The 19,734-nt window shown below is 51.6% G+C and overlaps 2 protein-coding genes and 1 long non-coding RNA gene across 7 annotated transcripts in view; 1 reads left to right on the forward strand and 2 right to left on the reverse strand.

Annotated features, from left to right (window-relative positions):
• Positions 1-18,446, forward strand: Hspa12b (heat shock protein family A (Hsp70) member 12B). Of its 2 annotated transcripts, none has more exons than XM_034495845.2 (13): positions 1-112; positions 6,455-6,514; positions 8,208-8,305; positions 9,352-9,476; positions 10,676-10,862; positions 11,157-11,261; positions 11,561-11,677; positions 13,093-13,267; positions 13,991-14,077; positions 14,808-14,912; positions 15,008-15,266; positions 15,785-15,888; positions 16,739-18,446. In XM_034495845.2, exons 2-13 carry the CDS (start codon positions 6,472-6,474, stop codon positions 17,389-17,391), a joined length of 2,058 nt encoding a protein of 685 aa, XP_034351736.1. In that variant the 5' UTR covers positions 1-112; positions 6,455-6,471; the 3' UTR covers positions 17,392-18,446. The 2 variants fall into 2 exon arrangements, with proteins under 2 accessions (XP_034351736.1, XP_076785890.1); XM_076929775.1 differs by lacking the exon at positions 1-112 and adding an exon at positions 126-145.
• On the reverse strand, positions 109-12,509 carry LOC143441430 (uncharacterized). Its single transcript, XR_013108815.1, has 3 exons — positions 11,797-12,509; positions 3,826-3,951; positions 109-3,588 (listed from the first exon to the last, which is right to left on the reverse strand). It is a non-coding gene; the product is annotated as an uncharacterized LOC143441430 (long non-coding RNA).
• Adissp (adipose secreted signaling protein) overlaps positions 18,442-19,734 on the reverse strand; it is a 17,505-nt gene continuing 16,212 nt past the window's right edge. For 2 of the 4 annotated variants that reach the window (XM_076929777.1, XM_034495843.2), the window contains exons 5-6: positions 19,284-19,406; positions 18,442-19,101 (exon numbers count right to left, since the gene is read on the reverse strand). In XM_076929777.1, the coding sequence (XP_076785892.1) occupies positions 19,001-19,101; positions 19,284-19,406 (224 nt within the window). In that variant the 3' untranslated portion in view covers positions 18,442-19,000. Of the gene's footprint in view, positions 19,102-19,283; positions 19,410-19,734 lie in introns of all 4 variants that reach the window. The other 2 variants (XM_076929776.1, XM_034495842.2) reach the window with 1 other exon arrangement.

Below are 19,734 nucleotides of genomic sequence, written 5' to 3' on the forward strand. Positions count from 1 at the left end.
TCTGGGCGGCGAGTGAGGCCATCCGGCCTGGGGGAGGGTGCAGAGACGGGCCTGGCACACGTCGAGGGCCACAGTAGGCTCTGCTGCGGGACTCTGAGCTACCACCCAGACGGTAAGACCCAGCGGAGCTGTTGGAGGGGCGGAGGTGAGCTGGGGAAGGACCTCTGGGCTCCCCGGAGAGTAGCAGAGGCTGCCGAGTGAGCCCATGGGCTGAATGGGAGCAGATCTGCAAGCTCTTCGAGGAGGCGGGCCCGCTGGCCGGGCAGGGGTCAGCAATTGAACTCTGGCTTCTACCTGGGGCTGTGGAACCCCACTGGAGTTTTGGTCTGGAACAACTTCGTGCAGGGGAGGTGGGGTGGGGCCTGGCAGGAGAGTCACTGTGGACTGTGGCCTGCTCACTTAACCAATTGTAGGGACCTGCTGCCTAGGCCAGAAGTGAGAATCAGGGTTAAATGTATTTGTGTCAAGAAGTGCCTCAGGAGACCCCCAATCACTGAGATCCAAGGATGTGGGAGAGCGGCTGGGTGACAGGATGTCAATACTCCAGAGACCTCAGGTTTTTCTCAAAGAGGCTAGGGTGGGAATCCAAGTTGGGTGGAGAGAGCTTTTATAAGGTTAGAGGAATTATCTGTGGAGTAAGTCTGTCGGTGGAGGAAAGAGAAGGAAGGAACCTTTATTCAGACTGCCACGAGCAGATGGAGCCAGGGAAAGTGAAAAATTTCGTTGGAGACAGTGGTCATGGATGAGAGGGCGTTAGGTTTTGGTGGAACAGAGATTGTGAAGTAGTTATTCCCATGACAAGCACGGGATGGGGGGGTTGTGCATGTGTGGAAAGCAAAGCTGAGGCAGAGAGGGGCCAGCCATGGCCGTTTCCATCACCCCTAGCCATCACGGGAGGGAGTGGCCTCTTCACTCCACAGCCTTTTCCTGGTCCCCTCTCCTTGAAGTCATCTCCTCACAGGGTGGGGCAGCTCTTTGGGTGCCAGTTCTGAACTGATCCTGTGTCCCCAGCTAACTGTAGCCTGCTGACAGTCCTGTTTCGGTAAAGGGGTGGCAAGGCGCTAGGTAAGAGGGCAGGTCCCCAGAGAAGAGGGACCTGTTAAGATCTGCATGGGTTCTTTGTTCCATGGGCATCACGTAGAAACAGGAAGCCCAACAATACTGCACACCTGCAGAGTTCTGGAGCTCACAGGTACACAGCCTACTCACCCCACACAAGACACCCTTGGAGAACTGTGTCCATCAGGTAAAAGAACTCCAGACTATTGTGAGATCTGGAGAAGTCTCTGAGCTCCCACTTGGCCACACCCAGTCCTAGTCCTCAGTGACTGACAGACCTTGTCTGTTAGATAGCAATCAAGGATATAGGTCAGGGTGGATCTGAAGAGTGGGAGCCATGAGGCCAAGAGTTAAGAGCTGGCCATAGGCAGGGCTAAATGGCAGGGTCTGGATTTGGCATGCATTTTCCACTGGGAAGTGGGGTGACTTTCTGTAAGCCAAATTTGTCTACTCGATGACTCTCAAACTCAGATGTTGCCACCATGAAATTAGAAAGTCCCTGGGATGGGGGTCTGCCTCCATCTGCTTCCAACTCTCTTGGGACCTAGCTGTTGGGAGCCAAGTTGTCCCAAGCCCTTTAGTCAGCATTCTCCTCAAGTGTTTTTGGGTACGCATACATGGTTTGGTGGAAAGGTCTTGAAGACACATGGGGCACATGTGTGTCCTTGCACAGCCACACCCTTTACTGCCACCTCTTAGGGATCAGTGGAACTCCATCACAATTTGTTTCAGCTCCTACCTCTGTCAAAAAGAACTCAGGGTAGTTACAATAAAATTCCCAGTAAGACCCAGTACTAGTCCACATAGAGAAGCAGAGAACACTGTCCACACACGCCCAGCTCCACGCTTCTCCCTGCACTTTTTATACCTGGACTTGGTCCTCACAAGCCCAGTGTCACCCATTACACTGAGTTACAGAGCGGTGACACACTCATGTCAGATGCCATGATGGGCCATAATGGGAGGCATGTGACATGGAATTAAACCTTAGATTAACACCTCAGTCTTTTTCCCTTGGAAGTTCAAGGGTTTTTTTTCCACCATCCAATAAGCTTGGCCCAGAAAATCCACCTGTCTATCCATTTATCCATCCATCCATCCATCCATCCATCCATCCATCTAAGTGCTTCTCAGCATCTAACTCAAATCTATGACAAATGCTCAATACCTATTGCAGTAGGCTTTGATGCAGTGACATGCCAGTAAACACGGTCAGTATTCTAAGAGAAAAACCTGATTTGTAGTTTTCGCCAATTCCTTCAGTGTAAACACGCCTGCTTTCGAGCTAACATCACTTTGTAAGTGGATGTACAATTAAGATACAGTGTCAGCTCTGGAGAGTTTGTGGTTTCCAGCTGTAGTGTTCCCCTCTTGCCCTGAGCTGGGCTCTGTCCTGACTCCCGGGGCTCTTACAGGCCCCCTCTGTTAGCTTTGCCTTTTCTCAGCATCATCCCACAGCTACAGCCAGCCTTCATCCTTCCCTAATTCCTACCCCTGCTGCAGCCAACTGTACCTCTCCAAGAGTCTAGAAATCTCCATGGCGCTGACCACACAGGTGTACCCTGGATAGACAGTAGTCTACAAGAATCTGGCTGTCTTTCCATGATGGGGCTGGGTGTGTTCAGATGGTGTGTGAGCAAGGGAGTATCTGTGTGTTCATGGGTGTGCCTCGGCTGGGCTCAGTGTCTGTATTCTGTTAGCAAAACTTCCTGATCAGGCTACGGGAGAGCAGCCTCCACCTTGTTTAAAGGAGTAGCCAGGCTCATAGGTAAGAGCAGTAGCCTACGCTTTGCAGGCCACAGAGCCTAGAGAACACCTGAACATTAATTAAACGATAAGGAGAATCTGAATTATTCTAGGAATCTCATTAAAATATAGGTTCTGGCTGGCAGTGGTGGCCCATGCCTTTAATCCCAGCACTCAGGAAGCAGAGGCAGGCAGATCTCTGCCAACCAGCCTGGTCTACAGAGCAAGTTTCCAGACAGACAGAGCTATACAGAAAAACCCTGTCTCAGAAACAAACAAACAAAAAAACAGAAAAGAAAGAGAAAGAGAGAGAGGGAGGGAGGGGAGGAGGAAGGGAGGGGAGAGAGGGAGAGGTATGTTTGACTGAGCGGGTCAGCAATAGAGTCTACATTACCATAAGCTCCTGCATAGGACAGTGAGGCTGGTGCTGCCAGACCTGAGCCACACTGAGTAACAAAACTATTGATGAGTTGGAGGTATTTTCTTAGAGCTTGAATCCTAGAACCTAACAAATTCAGGCTCAAATACCTCCCATGTTAGGTACAACCATGGTTTACAATAATTATATTTATAATATAACAATAAGTAATAACCTTGGGCCAATAAATCAACTCGGACCAGCAAGCTGGCTCATGAGGTAGAAGCTCTCGTAGGCAAACCTGATGACTGGAGTTGATCCTTGGAACTCACAGGCGGTGGAAGGGGAGAAGGGACTCCCAGAAGTTGTCCTCAGACTTCCTATGTGACCACAGACATATGTGCCCCGTATTCAACTTCTCCCCTCTAAAAATAATAATTAGAAATTTAAAAAATTGTTTTAAAGTGAAAACACATGAACACATAACCTTCCCTGCCTCCCTCCAGATACTCAGATCTTCCCTTCTCAGCCAAGCTTGTCTGGTCTTTTTCCTTCTGCTTTATCTGGGGTTATCTGTCTTGGGCCCGTAGGGCAGGTGTTTGCTATCTTAAGGACTTCTTTACATTTTTTACTTATTTATTTTATTTGTGTGAGTATTTTACCTGCATGTGTGTCTGTGCACGTGTGTGCTTGATGCCCCTAGAAGTCAGAAGAGGGCTGGATCCCTGGAGCTGAAGTTGTAGATGGGTGTGAACCAACGTGTAGATGCTGGGAACAGACCCCAGGTCCTGTATAAGAACAACACATTCTCTTAACTGCTGGTGAGCCATATCTCTAGCCTTTTTGTTTAAAGACTCCTTAAGGCCAGGCAGTGGTGGCACACACCTTTAATCCCAGCACTTGGGAGGCAGAGACAGGCAGATTTCTGAGTTTGAGGCCAGCCTGGTCTACAGAGTGAGTTCCAGGACAGCCAGGACTACACAGAGAAACCCTGTCTCGAAAAACCAAAACCAAACCAAAACAAAAAGAAAACAAACAAAAAGAAAAACCTTAAAAGACTTCTTAAAACATGTTGCCTCACTCTCTTCTCTTGCTGGGCTTTGGTTCTTGGTCAGCCTATTTCCAACTGCCCAACCTTCAGGTGACCTTTCTCCTCCCTTCCCTCCCATTCTTCCTTCCAGACTCCCATGACCATGCCTCTCTGACGTACACCTCCAACTCATGGACTTCTCCTCATTTCCAGACGACATATCCGATTGCTCGGTTTTTTACCTCAGTTTGAAACCGTATCCACACTCTGCCCATTTCCGCTGTCAGCCAGCCCTGCAGCCAGTCTTCTCTATCTTCCCCTCCACCCACCAGCTAGAGGCACACAAGTTTTCTTCTACGGTTCACTTAACAGGTCTGGTTAGCTTTGCTGATTCAAACTACTGGCCCCTGACATGTCTCCACTCATTCTGAGGTGCACACTCCCCATCATCTGTAGCCTGGAGACCTATGGCGACCAGGCTGTTCCACCTCCACACTGCTCTCCAGACTGCAACTTCCAAGCCTCAGAAATTTCCTGTTGCCCTTCACATGAAACCGAGTCTAGTGGGGGTCCAGCCCAGTTCTCTCCCACAGTGACATCTTCTTCACATCCTTACTATGCCTGGTATTCTCAAAGTTACTTTTTGATGCTTGTGTGGTCATGATCACAGAGCATGTACAAATCATAGTTTCCTAAACCATAGTTCATGATCCCATTCTGAGGCTACCTGACTAAACAAATAAAGTGAAAATTTTTGCAACAATAAATTTGCTGAATGATCAGTGACCAAAATCTCCTTCAAAATCTGAATAAACCTGAATTGTTTCTGGCAGTGCTGGCCCACAGAGGCCTTGGTTCTGAAGACACCGTTCCCTGAACACACTGTGGGTGCCTGTCCACCACGAGTTGCAAGTGGAAGCTGACAGAAACCTCAGATCAGATTTAAGGCTGTTCTGTAGTAGGAGTTACAGTGCTTTTACTGTACATACAAAATTATGTAACTCTTACATGACTCCTTATAGAAACATGCTGCTTTAATTACAGAAAACAAAGACTTTTAACATTCTCCTACCAGCTTTTCTCAGGATAAATATCACTGGATTGTATTAAGTTAGAAAAAAAATTGGTGGGTCTCTTTTATTTGTTTTTGGTTTTGCTTTTTAAAAAATGTTCGATTTTTATGACTTTTTTCACTTCTTTTATGTATGGATGCTTTGCCTAAATGTGCATGTCTGTGTACCACTTTCATGCCTGGTGCTCCCAGACACCAGAAGAGGGCATCAGATTCCCCCGGAACTGGAATTACAGATGGTTGCAAACTGCCGTGTGGGTGCTGGGAATTGACCCCTGCTCCTCTGGGACAGTAGCATTTAACCACTGGGCCATTTCTCCAGCCATGATGATGTCTGATTTTAAAGATCACTGTTTGAGTTGCTGAGTTGAATTTCATTAAAAATAAATAAATGAATGAATTTTGACTTGAGATTAGAACAGAATTTCCTGCAGTTTCTGAAATGGAATTAAAAATACTTGTGCCATATTGTACTGTGTGAAGCAGCGTACTTAGCGTGACCATTATAAAATCGAAATATCAGTCAACTCTGACAAATGCTGAAGACGCTTTACATCCTACAATATCAAATATTCAGCCAATATTTATTTATGTATTGGTTTTCTTGAGACAAGTGTCATGTATCCTAGACTACCCTTCAACGTGATATGTAGCCAAGGTGAATCTTGAATTCCTCATCCTCCTGTGTCCATCTTCCAAGTGCTGAGAGTAGAGGCCTGAGCCACCAGGCCTGGCTAAGATTTAATTGTTTATGTAAAAAAGAAGCAAGCATATTTGTCTCATTACTATTCAAATTTTCTCCCATCTTTAGTAAGTAGGGAAATATGTGTGTGTGTGTTTGTGTGTGTGTGTGTGTGTGTATACATGCATACATACATACATACATACATATATGTAGTTCCTACAGAGCAAAGATCACTTTTGAGCAAGTCTGGCGTATGGAGACTGAGCTTTAAATGATATAAAGGAATTTAGTTAGACAAGATAACAGAATTGTTAGGGTGGTTTTCAAAACATGATGACACCTTTATCTCCAAGAGAGACACACTCAAGAGTTTATAGGAGAAATAACATGATGTCAGGGATTAGTGTCAAATGACTCTGGAACAGAGTAAAGAAATACAGGAATAGCATTCTGTGAGAGAGCAAAGAAGTAAGTCTCATTTTGCTTGTTTGTTCTTGTCCACAGCTACAGAGACTGCAAGGATGTTGACTGTCCCGGAAATGGGCCTGCAAGGGCTGTATATCAGTAAGTCCCCTTCAGCTCGTCCCGCCCATCGCCACACTTGCCTCCGAATGGAGACTACTAGCTACTGCCCCCAGTTACCTCTCTCAGCAGAGGTTCCTGAGAGCCATTCTGTAATTTCTTCTCTCTCTCTCTCTCTCTCTCTCTCTCTCTCTCTCTCTCTCTCTCTCTCTCTCTCCCCACATGTTGTGTGCAGGGGTGACCTATATATACAAAGCATCTGTTCAGAGACTCCTGTGTGTGAGTGCATGTCCATCCCCACGTCTGTATGAAAAGGCCTTGCATATCCTTTGTGCAAGTGTGTGCATGCGGCCCTGTGTGAGTGTGCAGGTGCACAGCACCTGTGTGATCTGAGTGGCCTGTAGGTGAGCCTGTGTGCTCTGAACCCTGCACATCTGCTCTCAACTGAGTGTAGGCTTTGTGCTCTCTGCAGGGTGGGAGGCCAGCAGGCAGGAGGGACACTCCTCAGGAAGTCCATTCACAAAGACCTGGTGGGCTGGGCCCTTCCTTCCTGCCTCCCTTCCCAGGCTCAAGCCACAGCAACTGCCTCTTACATTAGAGCTCACAGCAGGGCCTAGTCTGTACTGGACGCCCAAGGGAGGGGATCTTGAACTGTAGTTTTCCTGACCCTGTTCCCCTGGTACCCAGAGGAACTGCAGCTATGCCCAAGCACCTCATACAGACCCACACACACATGTGGGTTATCGTAGGACCACTGTCAAGGATCACTTGGTTGGGCTGAGGGAGCACAGCCTGCCTTGGCCCAGGGTACAGCCAATCACTGACACGGGTCTTCAGGCCAGATCCTGCTCTATTTCTGTTGCCAACCTTCCTAGCACTATCCATTGATGTCAGGGTCTCGGTGCCATCCCCTCCCATGACCCTTAGCAAACCTTAGTGTGATGGTGACTAGTGATTTGGTGGACACCTTGGATGTCCAGCTAGGCTGGCCTTCCAGACCTACAAGTGTCGAATTCAAACCAGACCTGGGACCCTCCTAGAGATTGCTCTGTTTCCTAGCCCCTAGAGTCTAGCCCAGGTCTGGGCCTTCAGGATGATCTCAGGAACCCTTCTGCCCCGCAATGCTGACATGAGTGTATGCATGTGTGCTGGGACAGGTAATCAAAATTCCTGGTGGTGTGAACATCCCCAGACACAGAGCTGGACTGAGGGTAGGCGCTGCCTTCTCCTTCTTGACCTGTCTGTGCCTCTGTGGGTTGGGGGAACTCCCTCAAGTCCTGATTAGAACCATGTGGCCCAACTTAATAGCAGAGAGGAACAGCCTGCTTCTGGGCCAAATGTCCCATGTCACAGCATCTGTATTCCCTTTCAGTCCTGTCATAGACGCCCATCTGCCCATCGCTCCTGCCTGCTCATCTCTAGACTCTGTCGTTCTCTACAAAATGCTTCCTTGCCTCTCCTGTTCCTCTTTTGTGCTCACGGGAATTGGGAAGCTATGCCCAGGTGATATATAAGTCAGCATCTAAGGCGATGGTTGCTTCTGGCTGACCCAGGCAGGCACTTAGACCCTAACCCTGCATCATGCATGGCCTTCTTACCCCCTCCAGTCTTCCTTCCTTAGCAAATGGCCTTTAGCCTCAGCCAGGCTCAGTGAGAACAGATAGAACCCTTATTCCAAACTTGGGCTCCTGCTTCCCAGATTGCTCTGGGGTGACTTGACCTCTCTCTCCTACAGGCTCTAGCCCAGAGAGGTCCCCGGTACCCAGCCCTCCTGGCTCCCCGAGGACCCAAGAGAGCTGTGGTATTGCTCCCCTCACGCCTTCACAGTCTCCGGTAAGCCCTGATGGGGAATGTGGGAGTAGTTGGTCTGGTGGTATGGAGGAAGGTGTACCTGGCAGAATCAGGGCAGGGACCAGACTGGACAAAAGTAATGAGGAAAGTAATGAGCTTCCCTGACCCTGCTCCTCTGGTACCCAGACACACTGCAGCTGTGCCTAGGCGCCTCCTACAGGCCCTCACATACATACCTGGGTTATCACAGCACCTCTGTCAGGGATCATTGGTTGGTCTAGTTATTGTGGTTCCCCCGACCCATGGCCTTGGGCTGTAGGCATAAGAACAGACACTCCAGGTAACTCACTCCGACTTGTCTTTGTAGCAGGATGGCTCCCAGGAGCTACTGTGGCTGCCCTGCTTAGGCAAGCATATGACTTTTTCTAGGTCCTCAGAGCACTGCTTCTGCCAACCAGAGGCCTAACAGACTCCAGATCCCATCTCAGGGAGAAGTATAGTGTTTAAAATATTTAGAAACTGCACGGTTGAAGTTTCTAAGACATAACCTCTCTCTCCACAGCTTTCCTGGATTACCTCCCCTATATGGCTTTGTCCTGGTCATCAGCTTGGGGTCCCTCTTATTCACAGGGAGCCCAGGCCTAGCTTGGGGGAAGTACAGACAACCCTACACAGGGATAGGGCCACTCCTCTCTTCCAGTTTGTGTTCCAAGAGTGGGAGGTCAAAGGTGCACATCTCTATATTAGAAATCATCCCAGGCGAGCCAGTCGCCCCCAGTCGGGGCAAGGCTGGTAGCAGGCTATGAAAATGGCCGAGATGGAGGTGGGCTGAGGGAGTCTGGGCAGAAGTCAGGTGAACTGGAAGCCAGAGCAAGAGAGCAATCATTTCAACCTCAAACTGTCATGGCTACCTGACAGGCCTCGGACTGTTGGAGCTGGTAGCACATAGCCAGGTCTCAGCCTGGAGGTGGGCTGTAAAACCAGGAAGAAGGGCCAGTGGGACTGGGACAAAGCTGCAGTGGGCCACCAGCAGTGAAGGGGAGGCGTTCCTGTTAGCTGTTGCCTGACTTTAGATCTTGGGCTTGCAGAAGCCAGAGGCCCGAGCTCCACAGCAGGCTTCCTTCTCTGTGGTTGTGGCCATCGACTTTGGGACCACATCCAGTGGCTATGCCTTCAGCTTTGCTAGTGACCCTGAGGCCATCCACATGATGAGGTGAGGACAGCCGGACTGGGAGGCTGGGCTGAAGGAGGGACTTCAAACTCTGGTATAGGCCTGCTCTTAGAAATGATCGTGGGACAGGGTCTTGTCGGAGCGCTTTGCAGCTCTAGGACTCCTCATTGGCCAAAAGGCTAAAGAACGGACCTTGAGTCTGGGCTTCAGCCTTATTTGGCGTGCTCCCATCCCGCTACAGGGATGTTGGGTTTCATGGATTTATTTTCATTTGCAGGGCTGGACATCAAGCCCAGGGCTACAGACATGCTACACAAGTGGTCTTGGACTATACTGTCAACCCAGGACTTTACTTTGGGGGTGTATGTTTTAATTGTGTGTATACATGTATAGTGTGTATTTGTGCACATGCATATTAAGGCCAGAGGTCAGCAAGTATCTTCCTGTCACCCTGCTCCTTTTTTTATTGACACAGGGCCTCTCACTGGACCCAGAGCTCACCTGTTGACTAGACTAGCTGGCTGTGGAGCTCTGGAGACCCACTGATCCCCACACACTCCTCCCAGTGACAAGGTTATAGGTGCCACTATGCCCAGCCTTAGCTCTAAAAATAAAGAAAGAAAGGGAGGAAAAGAGGAAGAGAAGGAGGGAGGGAGGCAGGAAACAAAGGAAGGAATCATAAAAGACCTTGAAGTAATTTGGCCTTGGAAAATAACCTTGAGGATTGCACAGTGACTGGCCTAGAGATGGCTTCTGCTAGTGTCCCAGGGAAACACATCAGGAGGCCAGACGCCGCTACTGAACAATAGCTTGTTGCTCGTGGTAATACAGAGGAGAGGTCAAATGGGGCACCCTGCCCAGAGGTCTCTCAGGGCCCCAGGGATAATTAGGATCCCAGGGGCGGCATTTATAGAGGGATGTAAATTGGCACCTTTTGATTTTCATGAGACCCTAAGAGAGATGTACGATTATTATTTCTGGCGGCGGGGGAGAAGGGGGAACTTTTGAAAGATGGTGTCACTTTGTAGACATGGCTGGTAATCATCCCTCCTCAGGCTCCTGAGTGCTGGGATTACAGTCACACTCCCACTTCCAATATTTTCACTTTACAGATGGAAAAGAGGGGGGAGGGAAGCTCAGGGAAGTTATGTCCTGCTCTTGGTCACACAACTGGCCCCAGAGCCAGCACTCAACTGTAAGAAGGTATCCTCTGGCTCCCCTGACTGCCTTTGTCTTCACAGGAAATGGGAGGGAGGGGACCCAGGTGTGGCCCACCAGAAGACCCCCACTTGCCTGCTGCTGACCCCAGAAGGCATCTTCCACAGTTTTGGCTACACGGCCCGTGACTACTACCACGACCTAGACCCCGAGGAGGCTCGGGACTGGCTCTACTTTGAGAAGTTTAAGATGAAGATCCACAGTGCCACTGTGAGCCGATGTGGCCAGGCTCCTGCGGGGGAGGTGGAGCTGAGAAGGGAGCAGACGGGCAAAAGGCCAGAGGAATGGCCTAATTAAGGGCCAGAGGGTGGGGTAGCAGCAGGACAGAGGGCAAGACTCCCATTGTGGGTTCTGTGAGGATGGGTCAAGGGATCGAGAAAGGCAGAACTGATATGGGGCAGACAGAAGAGAATGAGAAGCAAGGGACATGGGTGACGGCTGGAAGTTATCAGGAATCAGGGCAGAGCTGTGGCCTCCTACAGAATGGCCCCGTGTCTCTGCCAGGATCTTACCTTGAAGACCCAGCTAGAGGCGGTAAATGGGAAGAAGATGATGGCTCTGGAGGTGTTTGCCCATGCTCTCCGTTTCTTCAAGGATCACGCCCTTCAGGTGTGTTGCTCTTCCCAACCCACTGACTGGGGCAGGGACATCCTAGCCCCCTGCTCCCTTCCTCTCCCTTCATCCCACCCTGTGTCCAGATGATGAGTGGTCACTGCCAGGTCACAGCCCAGTTCCCTGTCAAGTCTCTTAGAACTTGGACTTGGGCCACCCAGGTAAAGGTCAGACTTTTCACTCCTATAGGTTTTCCCAAGTTGGGAAGCCCTCACTGTGGTTTGATTAGTCCTTCCAGCTCCCAGGAAGAGCTGAAAATGATTCAGGTCGTCACCTTACCCCTCCCCCCATTGCAGGAGCTGAGAGAACAGAGTGAGTGTGTGCTGAAGAGAGATGCTGTGCGCTGGGTACTGACAGTGCCTGCCATCTGGAAACAGCCAGCTAAACAGTTCATGAGAGAAGCTGCCTACCTGGTGAGAACTTGCTGGTGGAACTGTGCCCCACCTCCACCCAAGATGGCCCTGGCTGTAGCCCACACCTCATCTACCCTTCAACCCAGAAGACCACAAAGTTATTGTGTGAAGATATTCACCATTTCCTTGCTGGGATTTCGGAGAGCTGTCGTCCCCGGGAGGTTGGGGGGTGGACCTGCAAAAACAAGAGCAGTTGGACAAGAGGTATAGACCATCATAGACAGTGTCCAGTCAAGTTCCTGAGGAGCAGAGCCCAAGATAGGGAGTATTGTACATATAGTCTGTTGAATATGGACTCTCAGGAAAAAGGATGGGGGAATCAGGACCAGGGAGTTCTGAGCAAGGATGTAATCTTGCTGGAGTCTAGTTCCAGCCCTGTTCCACAGGAAGCCACAGATGGATAACTGTGGTGCTGAACTGGCCATAGTGAGGACAATTGTGTGCTGTCTTCCTACCACAGAGAATGTGGGATTCAAACACTACCCTCCCAATGGGGACAGAGACGTCTCACAGAGCAAGTTGGGTTGCTTGGCTCTGCCCCTGGGGCCTTGAGGAACAAACCCCTAGGAGATCCAAAAGGTTATCTCAAGCCTACCTTGGACCTTGTTGGAGATACCAATATGCCTATAGCTGTTGGCCGGATGACAGGACTGTGGGTGGCTATTCTCGTCCCTAGAAGGGAGTGACCTTGGCACAGAGAGCCACTCTGCAGAGTTTAGGTGCCCCCAGACAGAACAAACACGGCTGCCCATTTACCTGCCCTGCTTTCTCCCACATTGCTCCCTGATGCCAGCTCAGAAGGGGCTAGCCCTGGGCAGGAAGCCTCCACTCCTACCTATCTCCCTCCTCCTAACCTGCTCAGAAGGCATGGAATTCCACAGTCTAAACTCTCTGGAGAGAGCCTTTGTCCTGCTGCAGGAAATGACAGATCAGTGTTTCTCCCCTACCCCACTAGCCTGTCACAGTGCCTGGAATTTCACTATTTCCTTCCCGCCAGAGCAGATTCTCTGGGAACAGAGCTCTCCTGGGAGTGGGGCAACCTATGACCAATATCTGACAGCAGCCTGGTGAGCCCAGCAGTGCCCCCCTGTCCCTCCAATCCACTGCACCCACCCACCCACCCTGCTAGAATTTCCCCAGTTAACACCACAGCCAGCACTTGGTTAGCCAGCTCTGCACCTGATATGGGAAACTTGCTACAGCCATGCCATCTCCTGCTCTGTAGCCTTTGACCCCCTGGCCCTCCCTAGCCTGACCTCATTGTGGTTGTGGGGCAGCTTCAGCTGTGTGCAACACGAAGGGACCTGACAGGCTTAGCACAGAGGGTGTGTGATGGGGGAAGAGGTAGGAGCAGCCAGGCCCCAGAGTGCCATCTTACATGATAGTCTATGGTGCTGGCCACCACCTATCCCCAGGCTGGCCTGGTGTCTCGAGAGGATGCAGAAAAACTACTCATCGCTCTGGAGCCTGAGGCTGCCTCTGTCTACTGTCGAAAACTTCGCCTGCACCAGCTCATGGACCTGAGTAGCCGGACCACGGGTGGTGGGCGCCTGGGTGAGCGGCGGTCCATTGACTCCAGCTTTCGACACGGTAAGCGCCCCAGGGTTGCTGCCTAGTGCTGGTTTGATGGCCCTTGGAAGGTCAGAGAGTCAAGGAAACTGGAGGATTGGTTATATGTAGGATGAAGAAGAGGGAGTCACCATCCTGAGGGAACCCAATCAGAGGCAGGAATATCCCTGGTAAAGTTGGGAAACGGGATGGGAGAGGTGGGGGTGGAAACCACAGACCTGGCTCCCAGACCTTAGGTTAAGGACAATCTCACCTTTGACCAGGGAAGCAAGAGTCTGAGGGTCAGGGAGACACAAACTGCCTTGGGGGCAGGTGCTCAATGGACACTAACAAGGGTGCAGGCTGGCCCAGCCTCCTCTTCAGAGGCTTTACCCCACACATCAGCCCTGCCCCACCCTGACCCTCAGCGGCCTAAGCTCTGGCAGCCAGACCCAGGCACTGCGGCCAAGAACAACTGTAGTCAGCTTTAGTCTTCCTCCTAAATGTGATCGCCCTGGCAGGGAGAGGCCCCAAGTCCCGAACTTCCCCGGGACACTTGGAGACACCTACCACCCAGATTCTTCAAGGTCTCTTGGGCCTGACTGTACCAAGCTCTACTCTCTCTGGGTCACGGAAATGCTTCTAGCTGCTTCTAGTGCCTGGGGTTTGGGATCACTCTTGTTCAGTGCTCTGGACAGCCTTGGTAAGGACAGGGGCTGAGACTGGGAGCTCCTAACCTCACTTTCCTGCTGTGTCCAACCCCAGCCCGGGAGCAGCTGCGTAGGTCTCGCCACAGCCGAACATTCCTGGTGGAGTCCGGTGTGGGAGAACTGTGGGCAGAGATGCAGGAAGGTGAGGCAGCAGGGTGTGAAGGAACACCTCAGGCCCTGCAAAGAACCTGCGGGGGTGGGGCAAGGGTACATTTGTGAAGCTTCCCTCTTCCCTCAGTCAGCTGGACCCCATCCTACTCACAGCTGCACCCCTAACTCATTCCTTCAGAAGATTCAGTCCCATGTTCAGGCCTCAAGTCATCCCCCTTGCACACTCTGAATCCTTATTTGGTAGCGTGAGATGAAGCCCTTCAGCTCCCTCCCCCTTTCACACTGTCCCCCAAAGCTGAGCTTGGAGCCTGAAGCAGGGCTGGATGCTAGGGTGGAAGCAGTGTAAGACTGAAGGTGAGAGACAGGCTCTTAAATTTTTTAAATTATTTACTTTACATCCCTACTGAAGCTCCTCCTCTCCTCCCAATGCGCCCACCTCCACTCCCCCTCATCCATTCTTCCTCTTTCTCTTCAGAAAAGGGGAGGCCTCCCATGGATATCAATCAGCCTTGGCATATCCAGTTGCAGTATTGAGGCTAGATAGGTATCTCAGTAGGGGGTGGGGTCCTAAGGCAGGGAACTGCTCCCCGTTAGAGTCCCCCAGGAAGACCAAGCTATATACAACTGGTACATATGTGTAGAGGGCCTAGTTCCATGCATGCTCCCTGGTTGGTGGTTCAGTCTCTGTGAGCCCCTAAGGGCCCAGGCTAGTCGATTCTGTAGGTCAGGCCCTTAATGTTTATCTGTATTGACCGGTTCAGGAGACCGCTACATGGTGGCAGACTGTGGGGGTGGCACTGTGGACCTGACGGTACACCAGCTGGAGCAGCCTCATGGAACCCTCAAGGAGCTCTACAAGGCTTCTGGCAAGTAGACCAGCGAGTACCCTTGCCGCCCAGCTCGCACAGGTCCCCTGGTGGCCGATCTGATAATGACACCCTCTTCTCCTACCCTGCTGCAGGAGGCCCTTATGGCGCAGTAGGCGTGGACTTGGCCTTTGAGCAGCTGCTCTGCCGTATATTCGGGGAGGACTTCATCGCCAAATTCAAAAGGCAACGGCCAGCAGCTTGGGTGGATCTAACCATTGCCTTTGAGGCCCGCAAACGCACAGCAGGCCCGCACCGGGCAGGGGCGCTCAACATTTCGCTTCCCTTCTCTTTCATTGACTTCTACCGCAAGCAACGAGGCCACAATGTGGAGACCGCCCTGCGCAGGAGCAGGTGGGCCCAGGGTCAAGAAGGCTCAGGCAGCGTTTGCTAATGTGGCCTGCTCTTGAAAGGGAGAGTCGTGGGCCCCAGGGCACAGAGAGCGGCCTGGTTAATTCCACACACATACACCATGACAAACAGCCAGTGACAGGTGGAGGGGTGTGAATACTGGGTGGTGGGGCAGGTGCACCAGCAGTCAGGAATTAGCAGCCCAAAGTGCTGTCATAAGGGATGAGGCTGCAAATTTTATCTTCTCTCTGTCCCAGCCCCATTACTCAATGTTCTTGGCTCCTCTATTCTGAAGTAAGGGTAAGTTGCTCTGCCATCTCACGCAAGAGCCAAGCAGCCAGCAGAGTGGGGTTGAGGAGAAGAGCAAGTGTCTACTCTTTATACACCATGTGATTACACCTGCATTTCCTGTTGGGCATTCCCAACAGAATGTCCATGGAGGTATGGGAGGGAACAAGAACCCCTGACTAGAAGGGGCAGCAAACAGCTGGGCAAACCTGTGTCTCCTTCACCACCCACAGTGTGAACTTCGTAAAGTGGTCCTCACAGGGGATGCTCCGGATGTCCTGTGAGGCTATGAATGAGCTGTTTCAGCCCACAGTCAGTGGGATCATCCAACACATAGGTGAGTGCATGAAGCCCCATTCATCACCAACTTTAGGTTCGGGGGAAAAAAAATTCTCTCATCTATGCCTGGAAACCACCATACATCCTTATCCTAGGATGAAACCCAGAATCGTCTATAGTATCTGGAGCAAACAACATATGGTGATTAGTCCTGCCAGGTGGACCGGTGCCTCCATTTTCCCATTTTGTAAATGGGAGTAAATGAGCTGACAGTGTGTAGAGTGGGCAGTGTCCTGAACAGCGTGAATACATTCCTGATTTCTCACCCTTCATAGGATGAAGACGTAGCAAAGGAGTAGGGTGTTGGGTGCTGTCAGGACCACTGATGAGTGTCAGAAACGCTCAGTGAAAGAGCTTTCTATTTGATACCTAGGTTTTAGATGCTTTAAGAATACGAGGGGGGAGGGGCAATGGTGGGGCACACCTTTAATCCCAGCACTTGGGAGGCAGAGGCAGGTGGATTTCTGAGTTCAAGGCCAGCCTGGTCTACAGAGTGAGTTCCAAGCCAGCCAGGGCTACACAGAGAAACCCTGTCTCGGGAAAAAAAAAAAAAAAAAAAAAAGAATACCAGTGGGGCCAGGCATGGTGGCACATGTCTTTGATACCAGCTCTCAGGAGGCAGAGGCAGGTGGGTGGGTCTCTGTGAGTTTGAGGCCAACCAGGTCTATAAAGCGAGTTCCAGGACAGCCAGGGCTCTGTTACACAAAGAAACCCTGTCTTGAAAAACCAAACCAAAGAGTACTAGTGGGGTCAGCAGAAGCGCCACTTAAGGTGAAATGGTGGGTCTTAGTGACTGTCTCCTTCCCTCTCTTACTGAACCCCATCCCAAACCTGCCCCTGCCCTGCAGAGATGCTGCTGGCTAAGCCTGAGGTGCAGGGTGTGAAGTTGCTATTCCTGGTGGGCGGCTTTGCTGAGTCAGCGGTGCTGCAGCATGCGGTTCAGGAAGCGCTGGGAACTCGTGGCCTGCGCGTTGTGGTCCCTCACGATGTGGGCCTCACCATCCTCAAAGGAGCAGTGCTCTTCGGCCAGGCACCCGGTGTGGTGCGAGTGCGCCGCTCCCCACTCACTTATGGTGTGGGCGTGCTCAATCGTTTTGTGCCTGGCCACCACCCACCAGAGAAGCTGCTCGTTCGGGATGGGCGCCGCTGGTGCACCGATGTCTTTGAGCGCTTCGTAGCAGCAGAGCAGTCGGTGGCCCTAGGAGAGGAGGTGAGGCGCAGCTACTGTCCTGCGCGCCCGGGCCAGCGGCGTGTGCTCATCAATCTGTACTGCTGTGCAGCGGAGGATGCGCGCTTCATCACTGACCCTGGTGTGCGCAAGTGTGGTGCACTCAGCCTGGAGCTTGAGCCTGAAGGCTGCCCGGAAAACACAGGCACATCCCCTAGCCGCCGGGAGATCCGTGCTGCCATGCAATTTGGCGATACTGAGATTAAGGTCACCGCTGTGGATGTCAGCACCAATCGCTCTGTGCGGGCAGCCATCGATTTTCTTTCCAACTGAGGGTGCACTCTTTGGTGGGGACACAAGAACATGCTAGTTTTCACAGCAGCGCCCCTTTCTCGTGGTAAGAACACATGGAGACTCGCTTTAGGGCTGTGTCTTGATCTGCTGACTGGAACACTAGAAGTCCCCTTACCACAAGAGGCAAGGCGGTATAAGAGACTTCTAAGAAGTTTGCTTAGAGGATGAGCCTGGCTTGGTCAGTGTGTGACCACTAAGAAAGACTGCAACAGAGGACTAAACACTGGCCTGAACTTGAGGTTAGGGGAAGCTGCTGAGGAGCCATAGGAGGTGCAGAACTGGCACTGAAGGTTAGAGTTCACTAACTGTTGAGTTCAAGCCACAGGAAGCTTGAGAGCAATCTCATGCAGGGGGGAGTGGGGAGGGATGTTAGGCCCGTGCTAGAGGGACAGGTGTGACAGCACCTTCCTGGATGTGTGACTGTTAATAGTTGCAGTGGCTGACAGGTGAGGAGGCTGCACTGCCACAGTGAAAGCAGTTTGGAGGAGATGTGGACACAGCATGCTCCAAGGACCTACAGGAAAGCTATAAATGGCCCATTTGCCCCCAACCCAGCCACAGGAGAACAGAGTTCACTGTGGCAAGGGGTAGGGGGGTGTTCCAGCTCTGCTACATATCAGTATAGTATACCATTAGGAAGTCAGTCAGTTTCTCCAAGTGTTACCCTAAGGTGAAAATAAAGTATGCCAAGTCAAGAAAAGAACAGCCTTCTAGAACCACAGAGTAGGGACCCCCCTACATGGGAGCAGTGTATGAATACTAGAAGACAGTTGTCAGCTGCATAGATCAAGAGCATGGCAAGGAGCTGCTGCTCTCTCCCTATCCGGCATCCCTGAGTTCCTGAAGACTGCTTTATGTCCTAGACACTTGCCCACTCAAGCACTTTGTCCCAAGACCCAAAAGGCATCCGTGTCTTCATGGTGCAGGTGGCACAGTACGGTGCAGTGCCTTCCGCCTGGTCCCATTGGCCTATCTATCAAGGACAGGGTAGTCTTCCAACCCAGAGAACAAAAAGCCCCCGCTGACCTCTGAAATCTACTGGAGTTTTTATTTATTGAGGTCTCTATCCCAACCAGTCATTTAAAAACCAAGTACCACAGACCTGAGGGGTAGGAGCTAGGAACTGTCCCTCCTCACCACACGAACGGCAGTGGGGAAGGAAGATGAGGGCAGCAGAGGTGGAGAGGGGAGACGACAATAGCAGCAGCAATGGGGCATCAATGTCACACAGACAGCCACTCGGTCCTCTCCCAATCCCTAGCTAGAGCCCCTATGGCTTGGGGTGGAAGAGGTAAATCCCACCCCAGGTCCCTCCTCTCAGATAGCCTCCTCGGGGCTCAACCCATTTTTTCGGTCAGGAGACTCAGGCACATGGGAGAGGAGGAAGTGGGGGAGGAGACTGTGGAGAGGCAGGGTGGTGGTAGGAATGAAGGCAAAGGTGGGAGGCAGGAGCAAGGTCTAGCCCTGCCATGCCCACCAGGGGAGAGGTGAGGAAGCCACACCATCACGCAGCATGTCGGGGAGCAAATGGAGTTTAAGGCTCAGGGGCTCAGGCAGGCAGGCAGGCAGGCAGGCACGGCCCCAGGCCTCAGTCGAAGCCGTGCCAGTCGCTCTGTTCCGAGTCATACTCCAGCTCGGCGCCCACACACTTGACACCATCCAGCAGCATGGGTGTACCGTGGTGCCGGTCTGCAAGGTAGGCACAAGTTAGAGTGTGCTGGCTGTGCACTGGCACCACACAAGGTTTATTCCACAGGGACCTCTCCCTGGCATTAGCTGGGGATTCGGGGAAAGACTCTGCCAGCTTCAAGAATCTCTTGAAGCCAGTCTGTCTCCCTCCTCCAACCAGACCCTCCCTAACTCTAACTTACCCATGACCCGTGCCTGCACCGTCACACGCACACAGGTGCCTATGTCACCCTCGCAGGCCAGGAGCATCTCCTCTTTGAGGACACCTTCTTTGTGTGCCGAGTACTCACACTTGATGCTGTAACCTGCTGGAGGACAGAGATGGACAGGCAGTCAGTACCTCCCGCAGCTCCTCTATATTGTCCCCAGCACTCAGTCCCCACCCAGTAACCCCTGCTGAGTCTCTTCCAGAAAGAAGCCCAGATGGTCCCTTCAGAGAGCCACCCCACAGAACTGGTACCGGACTTAAGAAACTTTCAAATAAGGCCAATGTGCCTCTAACCTGAGAACTCAGTGTGACTCAAAAGGAGGAAGATAGGGTCCCATTCATCCTTCTAAGGTCCCACTAATATCACACAAAATGGCAGAAAGGTGATGGAGATCAGGGAGAGCTGTCAGAGTGGGCTTTGAACA

This window comes from Arvicanthis niloticus, chromosome 2 (assembly GCF_011762505.2).
Source record: "Arvicanthis niloticus isolate mArvNil1 chromosome 2, mArvNil1.pat.X, whole genome shotgun sequence".
Lineage (NCBI taxonomy): Eukaryota > Metazoa > Chordata > Mammalia > Rodentia > Muridae > Arvicanthis > Arvicanthis niloticus.